General features: G+C 46.4%; 1 protein-coding gene across 1 annotated transcript in view; it reads left to right on the top strand.

Moving 5' to 3' along the window:
* Nucleotides 1–16336, top strand: part of LOC148516919 (rap1 GTPase-activating protein 1-like) — a 286202-nt gene that overhangs the window by 258745 nt on the left and 11121 nt on the right. Inside the window, exon 13 of the mRNA XM_088479397.1 lies at nt 4531–4602. Coding sequence (XP_088335523.1) covers nt 4531–4602 — 72 coding nt within the window. The remainder of the gene's footprint in view (nt 1–4530; nt 4603–16336) is intronic.

Here is a 16336-nt window from a genome sequence, read left to right on the forward strand (position 1 = left end):
CCTCCCCCCACTCCCACTATCTGGTCTCAGTCTTCTGCTGGTGACCTACAGTAGTGCACTCATTCAGCCCCAGTACCTCCTCTACGCTGATGATACTACCTCTCCTCATCTGACCTCTCCCCTTTTCTCTACCTTGTGTGACCACCAGTCTGTCTCTACTATATCCACATGGATGTCCCAGCGCTGCCTACAGCTCAACATGTCCAAATACAGATGATCATCTTCCCTCCTCCCAGAGTCGCCTCCAATCCTCATTTCTCTCCCCGCTATCAACAATATCACAATTTCCTTAGTCTCTCACACCTGCCGCCTTGGTGTCACACAGCCGTCTACTTTCTTCCTCATAGTCAGACTCTCTCACACCTGCCGCCTTGGTGTCACACTGCCGTCTGCTTTCTTCTTCATAGTCAGTCTCTCTCACACCTGCCGCCTTGGTGTCACACAGCCCTCTGCTTTCTTCCTCATAGTCAGTCTCTCTCACACCTGCCGCCTTGGTGTCACACAGCCGTCTGCTTTCTTCCTCATAGTCAGTCTCTCTCACACCTGCCGCCTTGGTGTCACACTGCCCTCTGCTTTCTTCCTCATAGCCAGTCTCTCTCACACCTGCCGCCTTGGTGTCACACTGCCGTCTGCTTTCTTCCTCATATTCAGTCTCTCTCACACCTGCCGCCTTGGTGTCACACAGCCGTCTGCTTTCTTCCTCATAGTCAGTCTCTCTCACACCTGCCGCCTTGGTGTAACACTGCCCTCTGCTTTCTTCCTCATATCCAGTCTCTCTCACACCTGCCGCCTTGGTGTCACACAGCCCTCTGCTTTCTTCCTCATAGTCAGTCTCTCTCACACCTGCCGCCTTGGTGTTACAGTGCCCTCTGCTTTCTTCCTCATAGCCAGTCTCTCTCACACCTGCCGCCTTGGTGTCACACTGCCGTCTGCTTTCTTCCTCATAGTCAGTCTCTCTCACACCTGCCGCCTTGGTGTCACACTGCCCTCTGCTTTCTTCCTCATAGTCAGTCTCTCTCACACCTGCCGCCTTGGTGTCACAGTGCCCTCTGCTTTCTTCCTCATAGTCAGTCTCTCTCACGCCTGCCGCCTTGGTGTCACACAGCCGTCTGCTTTCTTCCTCATAGTCAGTCTCTCTCACACCTGCCACCTTGGTGTCACACTGCCGTCTGCTTTCTTCCTCATAGTCAGAGTCTCTCTCACACCTGCCGCCTTGGTGTCACACAGCCGTCTGCTTTCTTCCTCATAGTCAGTCTCTCTCACACCTGCCGCCTTGGTGTCACTGTGCCCTCTGCTTTCTTCCTCATACTCAGTCTCTCTCACACCTGCCGCCTTGGTGTCACACTGCCGTCTGCTTTCTTCCTCATAGTCAGTCTCTCTCACACCTGCCGCCTTGGTGTCACTGTGCCCTCTGCTTTCTTCCTCATAGTCAGTCTCTCTCACACCTGCCGCCTTGGTGTCACACTGCCGTCTGCTTTCTTCCTCATAGTCAGTCTCTCTCACACCTGCCGCCTTGATGTTACAGTGCCCTCTGCTTTTTTCCTCATAGTCAGTCTCTCTCACCTGCTGCCTTGGTGTCACACTGCCCTCTGCTTTCTTCCTCATAGTCAGTCTCTCTCACACCTGCCGCCTTGGTGTCACACTGCCCTCTGCTTTCTTCCTCATATTCAGTCTCTCTCACACCTGCCGCCTTGGTGTCACACTGCCCTCTGCTTTTTTCCTCATAGTCAGTCTCTCTCACACCTGCCGCCTTGGTGTAACACTGCCCTCTGCTTTCTTCCTCATAGTCAGTCTCTCTCACACCTGCCGCCTTGGTGTCACAGTGCCATCTGCTTTCTTCCTCATAGTCAGTCTCTCTCACACCTGCCGCCTTGGTGTCACACTGCCGTCTGCTTTCTTCCTCATAGTCAGTCTCTCTCACACCTGCCGCCTTGGTGTCACACTGCCGTCTGCTTTCTTCCTCATAGTCAGTCTCTCTCACACCTGCCGCCTTGGTGTCACAGTGCCATCTGCTTTCTTCCTCATAGTCAGTCTCTCTCTCACCTGCCGCCTTGGTGTCACAGTGCCATCTGCTTTCTTCCTCATAGTCAGTCTCTCTCACACCTGCCGCCTTGGTGTCACACTGCCCTCTGCTTTTTTCCTCATAGTCAGTCTCTCTCTCACCTGCTGCCTTGGTGTAACACTGCCCTCTGCTTTCTTCCTCATAGTCAGTCTCTCTCTCACCTGCTGCCTTGGTGTCACACAGCCCTCTGCTTTCTTCCTCATAGTCAGTCTCTCTCACACCTGCTGCCTTGGTGTCACACAGCCCTCTGCTTTCTTCCTCATAGTCAGGCTCTCTCACACCTGCCGCCTTGGTGTCACACTGCCGTCTGCTTTCTTCCTCATAGTCAGGCTCTCTCACACCTGCCGCCTTGGTGTCACACTGCCGTCTGCTTTCTTCCTCATAGTCAGTCTCTCTCACACCTGCCGCCTTGGTGTCACACTGCCGTCTGCTTTCTTCCTCATATTCAGTCTCTCTCACACCTGCCGCCTTGGTGTCACACTGCCGTCTGCTTTCTTCCTCATAGTCAGTCTCTCTCACACCTGCCGCCTTGGTGTCACAGTGCCCTCTGCTTTCTTCCTCATAGTCAGTCTCTCTCACCTGCCACCTTGGTGTCACACTGCCGTCTGCTTTCTTCCTCATAGTCAGTCTCTCTCACACCTGCCGCCTTGGTGTCACAGTGCCCTCTGCTTTCTTCCTCATAGTCAGTCTCTCTCACACCTGCCGCCTTGGTGTCACACTGCCGTCTGCTTTCTTCCTCATATTCAGTCTCTCTCACACCTGCCGCCTTGGTGTCACACTGCCGTCTGCTTTCTTCCTCATAGTCAGTCTCTCTCACACCTGCCGCCTTGGTGTCACAGTGCCCTCTGCTTTCTTCCTCATAGTCAGTCTCTCTCACACCTGCCGCCTTGGTGTCACAGTGCCCTCTGCTTTCTTCCTCATAGTCAGTCTCTCTCACACCTGCCGCCTTGGTGTCACACTGCCGTCTGCTTTCTTCCTCATAGTCAGTCTCTCTCATACCTGCCGCCTTGGTGTCACACTGCCGTCTGCTTTCTTCCTCATAGTCAGTCTCTCTCACACCTGCCGCCTTGGTGTCACACAGCCCTCTGCTTTCTTCCTCATAGCCAGTCTCTCTCACAGTCCTGTCACCTCCAAAATATTGCTAGAATGCGCCCTCCTCTCTCCCAGGATACAAGTAATGCACTTATCTATTCTATAATCACCTCTACTAATGCAGCCTCCTCCTACAGTATCTGGCATTCCTCTCATACATCTATCCCAGCATTAATCCGTCCTCAGTGCCACCGCAGGGCTGATCTTCCACTATCTCCACACCACATCCACTGCACAAATCCACACACAGGCCCATTATGTCCTAGGATCCAATTCAACTTACTCACCTCACCTACAAAGCTCTCACCAGCACCCCTCCATACACCCTCCCTGCCTAGACCTACCTGATCTCCTCATCTGTGCTCCTGAATGTTACCTGATGAGCATATTTACTACACTAGGGGGTATGTTCGCTAAAGTGCAGGTTTAGAGAAGTGGAGTGGAAGCATAGAAAAAAATCTGACTCTAGCTATTATCTTGTAGAAGGTGCTAGATAAATGATAAGTAGAATCTGATTGGTTACTATGGGGAACATCTCCACTTCTAAAAAACTGTACTTTATTATATACCACTGAGTGTGTATAACATAGAGGGGGTGTTCAGAGGAATACATACGAATTACCGCCGGACACAAGTCCGGCAGTTCAAATCCCGACAGCGGTAGGCCGACACGGCTGAAAATCCCTATCGTCCCCAGGTAAGTATCAACTAACCTAACCCCCCTAACCCTAACCTTCCCCCCAGTGCCTAACCCTAATTCCCCCTCTAAGTGCCTAAACCTAACCCCCCCTTCCCCGCCGCCTAACCCTATGTCCCTCCCCCAGGGGGTGCCTAACCCTAATCCTCCCTTCCCCTAGCCTAACCCTAACATCACGAGGGGATGCCTAACCCTAAGTCCCCCCCGGGAGCCCTAACCCTCCCTCCCCCCCTCTGCGGCTGTCCGCAGCGGCGCCCGGCATCACTTCGATCAGGATGCCGGGCGCCGGTCTCACGGCGTCGGTAAAATGACAGGCATCTAGAACTAGACGCCTGTCTTTTAACCCTCGCCGGGATAAAGCAGTCGGGAAGCCGGCTGTTGGGCTTACGTCACCCAGGCTTCCCGATTGCATCCCGTTTCAGAAGTGGACGGTATAGTAGTAGCGGCTGCAACTTTTGCTTGCGCAGAGGTAATCACCTCCAGATTGCGGTATATGTGACCATGGTCCATCCAGGGCCGGGCTGGGAGCATTAGCTATAACAGCCTTATGATCAGTGAGAATAGGGGCAGCGTATTCCTATGATGGAAGTGTTTCCTCACTGGCATACTGTACTTCGCTGTTATCACATACGTTTATTGTTCCCTCTCTTTATCTGATTGACTTCTATCCTCGCTGCAGGTCTCGGTCACTGCCCGTGATGATGTCCCTGGGTTTGGACCGGCTTTTCCCATCCCTGCAGTGTTCCAAAAGGTTAGTGAGGTCCCCTCATGCCGCAGTAAGTGATATTCATGTAGTGCTGATCACTTTGTGTCCGTGGGATAATGTCACCCGAGACCATGATGCCTAAATTCCCTCTCCAGACCTGGAGATCCCGGCATGGTGCAATCACATGTTTTCAGCATATCAGTGCTCTTAGATGTTTATCATTTCACATGGACTTTGGGCCTGATTCAGCACCGATCGCAAGGCTGCATTCGCACGCACCCGGTTGATTCTGCACATGCGTATGCATCGTAGTCCGCATCTGCAAACCTTCCCAATTGCAGAGAGCACGCAATCCGAAGTGTCCGTTTGGGGGTGGTGATGGGGGGGTGGTCGGCGGAACGTAGGCGTGCCTGCGCGTTTGAACGCCGTTACAGGGGCGTGCATAATTAAGCCACTGTGATTGCATACGCAGCTAGAGGTCCAGATGGCGACAGGAAGTTTATCAGTTTGTGAGTCAGGGTCAGATCAACCACAACTGTCTGTATGGGTCAGATGTTACTCGATGTTACCGATGGTTTTGCTTACTTGCGGATGTATGTTATGGGAAGTGGGCGGCTCCATACAGTGGTGGACGTCTTGGTATAGAGCTGCGGTTGCCATGTGATCGCATTCATTAGCATATTTTTGCAGAGAGCGGGTGCGTGCGAACGCAGCCGTGTGATCCGTGCTGAATCAGGCCCTTTATCTCACAAACCGTGGACTAAGAACAAACCTCTCCTGTCCAGGCTCATGGGACCATGCCGCCCCTATCTGGACAGCAGGACAGGGCCCTCAAATCAGGATTATCCCACCTGAATCTGGACAGATAGGAGGTTTTGGCGAAGACATGAAATATGGCCGACTAGCAGCTCAGATAATAATGATTAGTAATAACCTCTGTCATCTCCTTAATCACATCGCAACACAGAGCTTTCCCCGGTTAGTCACATACTTTGCAGACAATGGGCCGCACTGAGACCAGAGCATAAACTAACAGCCACAGAACTGTGGCCTAACCTTTGTAATTTCTATTAATTTCCTGTTTAATATATAGTAAGAGAGAGCTTTTGCCTGACGTCCCCGCTATGTTTTTATCTCTTCCTCTCTACATTTCCTGATTTCAAACCGGATGGCTCCTTACTGAGCATAAAACATTATACAGTATGAGCACTGACATTCATCTCTTACATCATCAGCGTAATGTGAGAACAGAGCACAAATTATTGTCACAGCAACAGAAAGTCTCAGGGGAGTCATTAATAAGGGACAAATCCGCTTTACCCATTGTCAGTTACTTTAAGGGATTTTATGCAAATTCCATGGTATAAATGGGGAGGGGGGCTTGGCAAGGATGTTACAGGTTGTTGAATTTTGTGCAAAATAAAAAAAAGCAAAATATAAATTTTGTGTCCAAAACATTGTATGAGAGTGTATTTCAATTTACATGTTTGCGGGTAAATCAGTGTGTAGACTTACTAGAATTATCTGAGAACAAGATTTTTATGTAAAAAGCTTGCAATTAACTGCATGTTAAAATAAATAAGTATGGAGATACATTTGTCTTCTAACACACAGGGCAAAATTTACTAAGCGGCGGTTTGACGGCGGGTTCTATTCTATTCTAAACCCCGGCGGTTTGGTGGCGGTTTCTATTCTAATCTAAACCCCGGGGGTTTGGTGACGGTTTTGCAGCGGTTTCTAAATGACAGCCCTGTTCTATTCTATTCTAAAATGTGTTTTGATGGCAGTTTTGCAGCGGTTTGGGACTTAGTAAAGCTGCAGATAGCAAAACCGCCACCAAACCACAGTCTAAACACATTTTAGAATAGAATAGAACAGGGCTGTCATTTAGAAACCGTTGCAAAACCGCCACCAAACCACCGGGGTTTAGAACAGAATAGCACCCACCACCAAACTGCCAGGGTTTAGAATAGAATAGAAACCGCCGCTTAGTAAATTTTGCCCACAGTAGTCCAGCAGAACAGCAAGGATTAAACATGACTTTCTGTCAGTATTAGAAATCGCCACTAGATGGCAGTGTCACTATGTTGCATTTTTGTGCTGTACAGACGAACACTACGTGTCACATACTCCGCTTCACTGGTATTAAATTACTATCAATTATTTAGCAAGTGCTTCTCTCTGAATAAAACATTTTCTCCATTTGTTATACTGGCAGAGTCAGGACATGGAGCAACGAGTACTGGGGAGAAAAAACCTGCAATGATTCATAACTTGAATTTAAATGCCAGCTGTAGATATTACTGAATACATTATACATAGCATATTGGTGAGTGAGTCACCAAAGTAACTGCAGCCCAGCAATGATCTTCTGGGGCCTCGGCTGACCTGGATGTTTCAACTTTATGGTGTAATATTTCATAGCAAATAAAACCTGCACAACTATTTCAGACACATTTAAGAAGGATATAATGGAGCTATAAGTCCAGGCCGCACTGCTTATTAGGTCCAATAGGTTCTGCTTGTGGCAAATTAAACTTTTAACTGCAGAAAAATAGTTTTCCATAAGAAATTGAAGTTTTGTCATTTAAAATTATAGTTTTTATATGTTGTGTGTTTCAATTATAACCGTAGTTTTATGTTACTCTGTTGGACACAGTGTAATCGATTGTTCCAAAGAAAATATTCTCTTTTGTGTTTTTTTATAAGCAGGTAAAAGCAGACTTTGCTAATAATATGTGTATGTGGCTGTAACATGTTATTAATGTTAGGAGGAAGGTGCTTCTGTAACAACAGGTAACAGCTCGGCAGACTTGCTTTGCAGAAATACACTGTGTGAATGGATTAGATCATACAGAGAGGCAGGACCAGTAATGAGACAGCCACTCTGTGCATGCAGATATTATTGCCCTGTATCAGATCCATTAGAGGACTGACAACTTTTAGCCTGTGGGACAAACACAAGCCACTGGCTCTTCTACAAGCGCACCACAATCAAAATAAAGTGGCAGTGTGGGTGTGGCTTGCCTAGTGTGGGTGTGTCTTTATAGAGTTAATAAAATATATGAAAATTTGTACATCAATTATACCATACAGACATCATTCTACAGCAGTGGTGTCAAACTCGGGCCCCTCCAGCTGCAGTGGAACTACACATCCCAGCATGCACTGCCACAGGTTTGCTATTAGGGCATGCTAAAACTGTGGCAGGGCATGCTGGGATATGTAGTCCCACAGCAGCTGGAGGGCACGAGTTTGACACCACTTTTCCACAGTATTAACCTGTATACAATACAGAGAGCACTCCAGTAACCTATATACTATACAAAGAGCATCCTAGTGACTGATATAAAATACATAAAGTATCCTAGTGACTTAAACAGAGAGCATTCTAGTAACGTATACAATACAGAGAGCATTCTAGTAACATGCATGGAATACAGAATGTATAGAATACAGAGCACGTTCTAGTAAGAACAGAAAGAATTCTAGTGACCTATATACAATAGAATGCATTGACTATATAAAATACAAAGATCTTCCTAGTGATTGGCACCGATCCCCAGTGATGCCACCGATGCCAGAAGCCATCCAGCAGTCAGGAGCTCCAGTCAGGGCCAGATTAAGGTTTGCTCGGGCCTCAGGTCAACTAACTTGTGGGGGCCCCTACCAATAAAACTGGCAAAGTATACTGTGGCCATTACCTTAAAATGTGTTAGAAAGCAGATGTGGAAGATGGAGGACGCTTCCTAGGAGAGCTCCTCATCGGCGCATACTACTGCAGGACCCCCTTCCCGCTAAGTGACCAGGGACTGCCCCAATTGTACACCCGAGCCCTGCTGGAGGTGCGGGCTTCCCGCTGAACCTACCACCAAAGCACCGGGCGCCCGCGGTCCCGCTGTGCGGTGTCCTCCCCCAGCGGTGCTCGCGGCTGTGTTTCCAGCGCCATCTTGGGACTCCCGGCCTCGCTGTGACTTGGTCCCCCGGCCGTGGCTCTCCACCTTGCTGTGCCATATGCCGGGGAATCTGATATCGGCGACGGCTGTAATACCCGGTGCCAACTACAGTGGGGCTCTTGGACTGCCCAGAGACATCCCTCTCGTCCCTCCTGTGTGCTGGCTGCACCCTTCACTGCCTGGAAAGTACTGAGGAGGAGAGGGATCTAGGAGTCACTATTTCAGGTGACATAAAGGCAAGCAGACATTGTAACAAAGCAATGAGGAAGGCAAGTCAGATGCTTGGTACATAGGGAGAGGAATCAGTAGCAGAAAGAAAGACGTGATAATACCACTGTATAGGTCATTGGTAAGTCCTCATCTCTATACTGTGTTCAGTTCTGGAGGCCATACGTTATCTCCAGAAGGATATTATTACATTAATATGTATAGTTTGGAGCAGAGAAGGGAAAGGGGGGACATGATAGAAACGTTCAAATATATAAAGGGCTTTACCAAGGTAAAGGAAGGAGACATTCTTCAAAGAAAGAGAAGTATTAGAACAAGAGGACATGTCCTGACACTGGAGGGTGGTAGGTTCAGGTGAAATGTGAGGAAGAATGACATCACAGAAAGGGTAGTGGAGAAGTGGAATCGCCCCCATCAGAGGTGGTAGAGGATAAGACAGTAGAGCAATGTACACATGCATGGGACAGACATAAGGATATCCTTCAGAGGAAGTAAGGAGCAATAAGGGTGAGGTAACAATATGTTTAAAAATGGGGCAGACTAGATGGGCCAAGTGGTTCTTATCTGCCGTCAAATTCTATGTTTCTATGTTATACCACGGGTGCCTGTTGCATGCTGCCTTTCTGTGCGGATGAGTGACCTACCCATTAACCACACAAGGGTTCCTTGGGCTGACTTGGACGCTGTGCTGGTCTCACATTGCTGCCAATTGTCAGCATATGACATATAGTGGGCCTGTGGTTTCCCTGGAAATTGATATATGCTAAGGGAATTCTCTATACCCAGCACTGTCACATTCACTCTCCCTAGTGTGTATTGAGAAATGCTACTGTAGTTACTCTGGACTTGTATACTTTAATATTTTACTGCTTTGGATGTTTTCCTATATCTACCATAGAGTGCCCACTACTGCTTGGTGGAAGCCCTACCAATAGTCAGTTAACTACAGTATACTGTGTTTCTCAAATTGTAAACCTACAGTGCCATCTAGTGGAGAATCCTAGAACCGCATGTCAATGACTACTTACTGTATTTTGGGAAAATCTTTAGGTGTGGCTATCCTTCTTTGCCTAGATTACCACTTTCTGAGGTTTCCCATCACATTTTAGCAGAAGGTAGGTGTCAGGTCCTCAATTGTAAGTTATTTGTCCATATGTATACATTTGTTAATATATACTCCCTTAATCACAACCAGTACCAGTATTTTTGCTAAAGTCTTGCGACTTCTGGAGCCTCTAAGGGAGGGTTACCTTGTTTTGGGGGGGCGATCTCAATTGGTCTCTGGATCCTGCCCTTGACTGTTCTGCTGCATCTTCTTGCCTTTGGTTACGAGACCATCGCAGAATGCGTCAAATTTTCCACGACCACCAATTAATAGACTTGTAGAGGATACATCATCCTACTGTTAAGGATTGTACTTACTACTCTGCTCATCACTCTGTATATTCCCCAATTGATTATATTTTTTGTTGACCACAGATATTTACAATTCTACCCTGGCAGTGAGATTGGACAAATGACGTGGTCAGACCACGCCCCAGTGTATGCTTCTGTGAGATTCCACTTGGCTCCTCCCCGATCGTGGACCTGGCGACTCAATGAACTTTTACTAACTAAACCCCGTCTTAAAGATGACCCAGGCTCTGCCATATCTGATTATATATCTCTTAATGATGGTCACGAGACGTCTCCGGTTTATGGTCTGGGAGGCGCACAAGTGTGTTATAAAAGGTAAGTGCATACAGTTGGGTTCACAGTTAAAAAAGGAAAGGACGGCACAAAGAATACAGCTCCTAGATCGTATTAAAACTCTTGCAACATCCCACAAGTCCTCACTCTCAGCAGATGTACCGGCGAAAACTCACAGAAGCAAGCATGGCACTTAGTAACCTCCTCCAAGACAGGACCATGCTTGATATGCGGTTATGCATGGCTCGATGCTGGCTAGAGCATTGAGGGCACAGAGGATACAGTCCTATGTTCACTCCATCCTATATTCTGGGGGCAGAGATGTTCATACTTTTCCTGATATCGCTGAAGCCTTTCATGCTTATTAAACGAACCCTTATTAAATGAACATTTATAACATAAGAGGTGACCGATCCTCTTCTGAACAACCTTCATTAAAGGAGGCAATTAGTAAGTATCTTTGTTTTGTTAACTTCCCACGTATTAATGAAGAAGATATTGCTTCCCTTGAACAGCCATTTACAATTGAGGAATTGGGGGTGGCACCGTCGGCAACTCCGAATGGGAAAAGTCCGGGTCCAGACGGCTTCCCTATTATTATAAAACATACAGTGCCTCTCTCATGCCCCTTTTCTTAAAGGCATGTAACGCTATTTCGGGTGACACAACTTTTCCCCCCAGAGCCTTGAGGCCCATATTTCAATAATTCCTAAATATGGGAAGGATCCTGCCCAGTGCTCGTTATAGGCTAATATCTCTCCTCAACACAGACTTTAAATTGTTTGCTAAACTTCTCGCTAGTCGGTTGGGTCCTCTTCTCCCAGGTTTGGTTTGTGGGGATCAGGTGGGATTTATTGCTGGTAGAGGACACTACCAAAATTATTGATCTAATTCACTTAGCTGGGCAAGGTGGATCCCACATGGTCCTCTTGTCCACCGATGCGGAGAAGGCATTTGATCGAATAGACTGGCGATTTATGGAGGGTCTTCTCGGACACTTGGGTTTGGGTCCGCATTGTCTTCATCGTATACTTACTTTATACTTTTCTACCTCTGCCAGGGTGCAAATTAATGGGGCTCTTTCGAATTGCTTTCCAATTCGAAATGGCACTCGACAGGGCTGTCCTTTGTCCCATTTGATCTTTGTGCTCTGTATGGAGGCCTTTGCAAGGGCGATCCGGGTCAATGATGACATCAAGGGGGTCAAGGTAGGGACCACTGAATATAAATTGTCATTGTTTGGCAACGGCCTGCTTGCTTCCATCTCTAGCCCGGTGACCTCTTTCTCTGCTCTCATGCATGAGTTTCAGAAGTTTGCACTTTTAACTAACTTTAAGATTAATTATGCAAAATCGGTGGCTGTTAATATCTCCATGCCTGATTCTGTAGTGACTGGATTGCGGGTGGCGTTTCTGATTCATTGGCATCCATACCATTCTTACTAAAGAAAGCTCTAACTTCCTTCAGCTTAACGTTTCCCCCTTGTTAGCCAAATTTAAAACTGACTTTCTGAAATGGTCATCATTACGACTGTCTTGGCTAGGTAGGATTAATACTATAAAAATTAATATTTTGCCCCAAATTCTTTACTTGTTTCAAACACTCCCCATTATGGTCCCACTTTCTTATTTTAAGGAACTTCAAAGTATAGTAGGGAAATTTGTTTGGGGAAATAGTAGACCCAGATTATCACAAGGGATAAGTTGAACTAGTCTCCAACGTCCTCACTTTCTTAGTTACTACCACTCGAAACACTTGGCTAGAATTGTGGAGATGTCTAGATGTCCAGCCACTAAGCAATGGCCACTTATTGAGGACCATTCCCCTAAGATCTTCACTCCAGTCATTCCATGGCTTAAAAAGATTCCTTGTCTCCACCATCCCACTATAGACCCTACTCTTAAATGCTGGACAACACTTGGGTGTCTCCCCTCTTTTAACCCTGGTGTTTGTTATATAATCCTGATTTTCCATCTGGGTTGTCACAATTATCACTTTCTGCCTGGTCTTCTGCAGTTATTTAATATTTGGGACACTTGGTAGATGCTGGTGGACTACAATCTTTTACAGATCTTCAGAGTACATTTGGTCTTCTGTCCAACTCATTTTGGGTCTACCTCCAATTATGTCTCCTCGCTGCCGATCCGTAAGGATGGGTGGGATCCAACTTCATTTGAGTCTCTGTGTCTCTCCAAAATGCCTCCTAGACATTTAATATCCATTTTATATCAATTCTGTCTAGAGGGTCTCACTCTACCTGCTTATGTTACTGCATGGCATAGGGACTTGAACAGAGTTGACGGAAGACCAATGGTCCCGAATATTCAATTATACCTTTGCCAGCTCTTCCTCAATACAGGTGCTTGAGATACAGTATAAAATTTTGTCCCGGTGGTATAGATGTCCACACCTCTCCGCCAAATGTTCCCGAGTCTCTCTGATCTCTGCTGGGGGTGCGGTCAGGCGTGAGATCTCGGAGAAGGTTACTGGTCTCCCACCACACCTGAAGTTGGCTGTTTAACTTAATAGACACGTCCATCTCTCAGTAAAAGAAATCTTTACTCCGACAAGAGGACATGTCCTGACACTGGAGGGTGGTAGGTTCAGGTGAAATGTGAGGAAGAATGACATCACAGAAAGGGTAGTGGAGAAGTGGAATCGCCCCCATCAGAGGTGGTAGAGGATAAGACAGTAGAGCAATGTACACATGCATGGGACAGACATAAGGATATCCTTCAGAGGAAGTAAGGAGCAATAAGGGTGAGGTAACAATATGTTTAAAAATGGGGCAGACTAGATGGGCCAAGTGGTTCTTATCTGCCGTCAAATTCTATGTTTCTATGTTATACCACGGGTGCCTGTTGCATGCTGCCTTTCTGTGCGGATGAGTGACCTACCCATTAACCACACAAGGGTTCCTTGGGCTGACTTGGACGCTGTGCTGGTCTCACATTGCTGCCAATTGTCAGCATATGACATATAGTGGGCCTGTGGTTTCCCTGGAAATTGATATATGCTAAGGGAATTCTCTATACCCAGCACTGTCACATTCACTCTCCCTAGTGTGTATTGAGAAATGCTACTGTAGTTACTCTGGACTTGTATACTTTAATATTTTACTGCTTTGGATGTTTTCCTATATCTACCATAGAGTGCCCACTACTGCTTGGTGGAAGCCCTACCAATAGTCAGTTAACTACAGTATACTGTGTTTCTCAAATTGTAAACCTACAGTGCCATCTAGTGGAGAATCCTAGAACCGCATGTCAATGACTACTTACTGTATTTTGGGAAAATCTTTAGGTGTGGCTATCCTTCTTTGCCTAGATTACCACTTTCTGAGGTTTCCCATCACATTTTAGCAGAAGGTAGGTGTCAGGTCCTCAATTGTAAGTTATTTGTCCATATGTATACATTTGTTAATATATACTCCCTTAATCACAACCAGTACCAGTATTTTTGCTAAAGTCTTGCGACTTCTGGAGCCTCTAAGGGAGGGTTACCTTGTTTTGGGGGGGCGATCTCAATTGGTCTCTGGATCCTGCCCTTGACTGTTCTGCTGCATCTTCTTGCCTTTGGTTACGAGACCATCGCAGAATGCGTCAAATTTTCCACGACCACCAATTAATAGACTTGTAGAGGATACATCATCCTACTGTTAAGGATTGTACTTACTACTCTGCTCATCACTCTGTATATTCCCCAATTGATTATATTTTTTGTTGACCACAGATATTTACAATTCTACCCTGGCAGTGAGATTGGACAAATGACGTGGTCAGACCACGCCCCAGTGTATGCTTCTGTGAGATTCCACTTGGCTCCTCCCCGATCGTGGACCTGGCGACTCAATGAACTTTTACTAACTAAACCCCGTCTTAAAGATGACCCAGGCTCTGCCATATCTGATTATATATCTCTTAATGATGGTCACGAGACGTCTCCGGTTTATGGTCTGGGAGGCGCACAAGTGTGTTATAAAAGGTAAGTGCATACAGTTGGGTTCACAGTTAAAAAAGGAAAGGACGGCACAAAGAATACAGCTCCTAGATCGTATTAAAACTCTTGCAACATCCCACAAGTCCTCACTCTCAGCAGATGTACCGGCGAAAACTCACAGAAGCAAGCATGGCACTTAGTAACCTCCTCCAAGACAGGACCATGCTTGATATGCGGTTATGCATGGCTCGATGCTGGCTAGAGCATTGAGGGCACAGAGGATACAGTCCTATGTTCACTCCATCCTATATTCTGGGGGCAGAGATGTTCATACTTTTCCTGATATCGCTGAAGCCTTTCATGCTTATTAAACGAACCCTTATTAAATGAACATTTATAACATAAGAGGTGACCGATCCTCTTCTGAACAACCTTCATTAAAGGAGGCAATTAGTAAGTATCTTTGTTTTGTTAACTTCCCACGTATTAATGAAGAAGATATTGCTTCCCTTGAACAGCCATTTACAATTGAGGAATTGGGGGTGGCACCGTCGGCAACTCCGAATGGGAAAAGTCCGGGTCCAGACGGCTTCCCTATTATTATAAAACATACAGTGCCTCTCTCATGCCCCTTTTCTTAAAGGCATGTAACGCTATTTCGGGTGACACAACTTTTCCCCCCAGAGCCTTGAGGCCCATATTTCAATAATTCCTAAATATGGGAAGGATCCTGCCCAGTGCTCGTTATAGGCTAATATCTCTCCTCAACACAGACTTTAAATTGTTTGCTAAACTTCTCGCTAGTCGGTTGGGTCCTCTTCTCCCAGGTTTGGTTTGTGGGGATCAGGTGGGATTTATTGCTGGTAGAGGACACTACCAAAATTATTGATCTAATTCACTTAGCTGGGCAAGGTGGATCCCACATGGTCCTCTTGTCCACCGATGCGGAGAAGGCATTTGATCGAATAGACTGGCGATTTATGGAGGGTCTTCTCGGACACTTGGGTTTGGGTCCGCATTGTCTTCATCGTATACTTACTTTATACTTTTCTACCTCTGCCAGGGTGCAAATTAATGGGGCTCTTTCGAATTGCTTTCCAATTCGAAATGGCACTCGACAGGGCTGTCCTTTGTCCCATTTGATCTTTGTGCTCTGTATGGAGGCCTTTGCAAGGGCGATCCGGGTCAATGATGACATCAAGGGGGTCAAGGTAGGGACCACTGAATATAAATTGTCATTGTTTGGCAACGGCCTGCTTGCTTCCATCTCTAGCCCGGTGACCTCTTTCTCTGCTCTCATGCATGAGTTTCAGAAGTTTGCACTTTTAACTAACTTTAAGATTAATTATGCAAAATCGGTGGCTGTTAATATCTCCATGCCTGATTCTGTAGTGACTGGATTGCGGGTGGCGTTTCTGATTCATTGGCATCCATACCATTCTTACTAAAGAAAGCTCTAACTTCCTTCAGCTTAACGTTTCCCCCTTGTTAGCCAAATTTAAAACTGACTTTCTGAAATGGTCATCATTACGACTGTCTTGGCTAGGTAGGATTAATACTATAAAAATTAATATTTTGCCCCAAATTCTTTACTTGTTTCAAACACTCCCCATTATGGTCCCACTTTCTTATTTTAAGGAACTTCAAAGTATAGTAGGGAAATTTGTTTGGGGAAATAGTAGACCCAGATTATCACAAGGGATAAGTTGAACTAGTCTCCAACGTCCTCACTTTCTTAGTTACTACCACTCGAAACACTTGGCTAGAATTGTGGAGATGTCTAGATGTCCAGCCACTAAGCAATGGCCACTTATTGAGGACCATTCCCCTAAGATCTTCACTCCAGTCATTCCATGGCTTAAAAAGATTCCTTGTCTCCACCATCCCACTATAGACCCTACTCTTAAATGCTGGACAACACTTGGGTGTCTCCCCTCTTTTAACCCTGGTGTTTGTTATATAATCCT

Source organism: Taudactylus pleione, unplaced genomic scaffold, assembly GCF_031769625.1.
Source record: "Taudactylus pleione unplaced genomic scaffold, aTauple2 ptg000231l, whole genome shotgun sequence".
Taxonomy (NCBI): domain Eukaryota; kingdom Metazoa; phylum Chordata; class Amphibia; order Anura; family Myobatrachidae; genus Taudactylus; species Taudactylus pleione.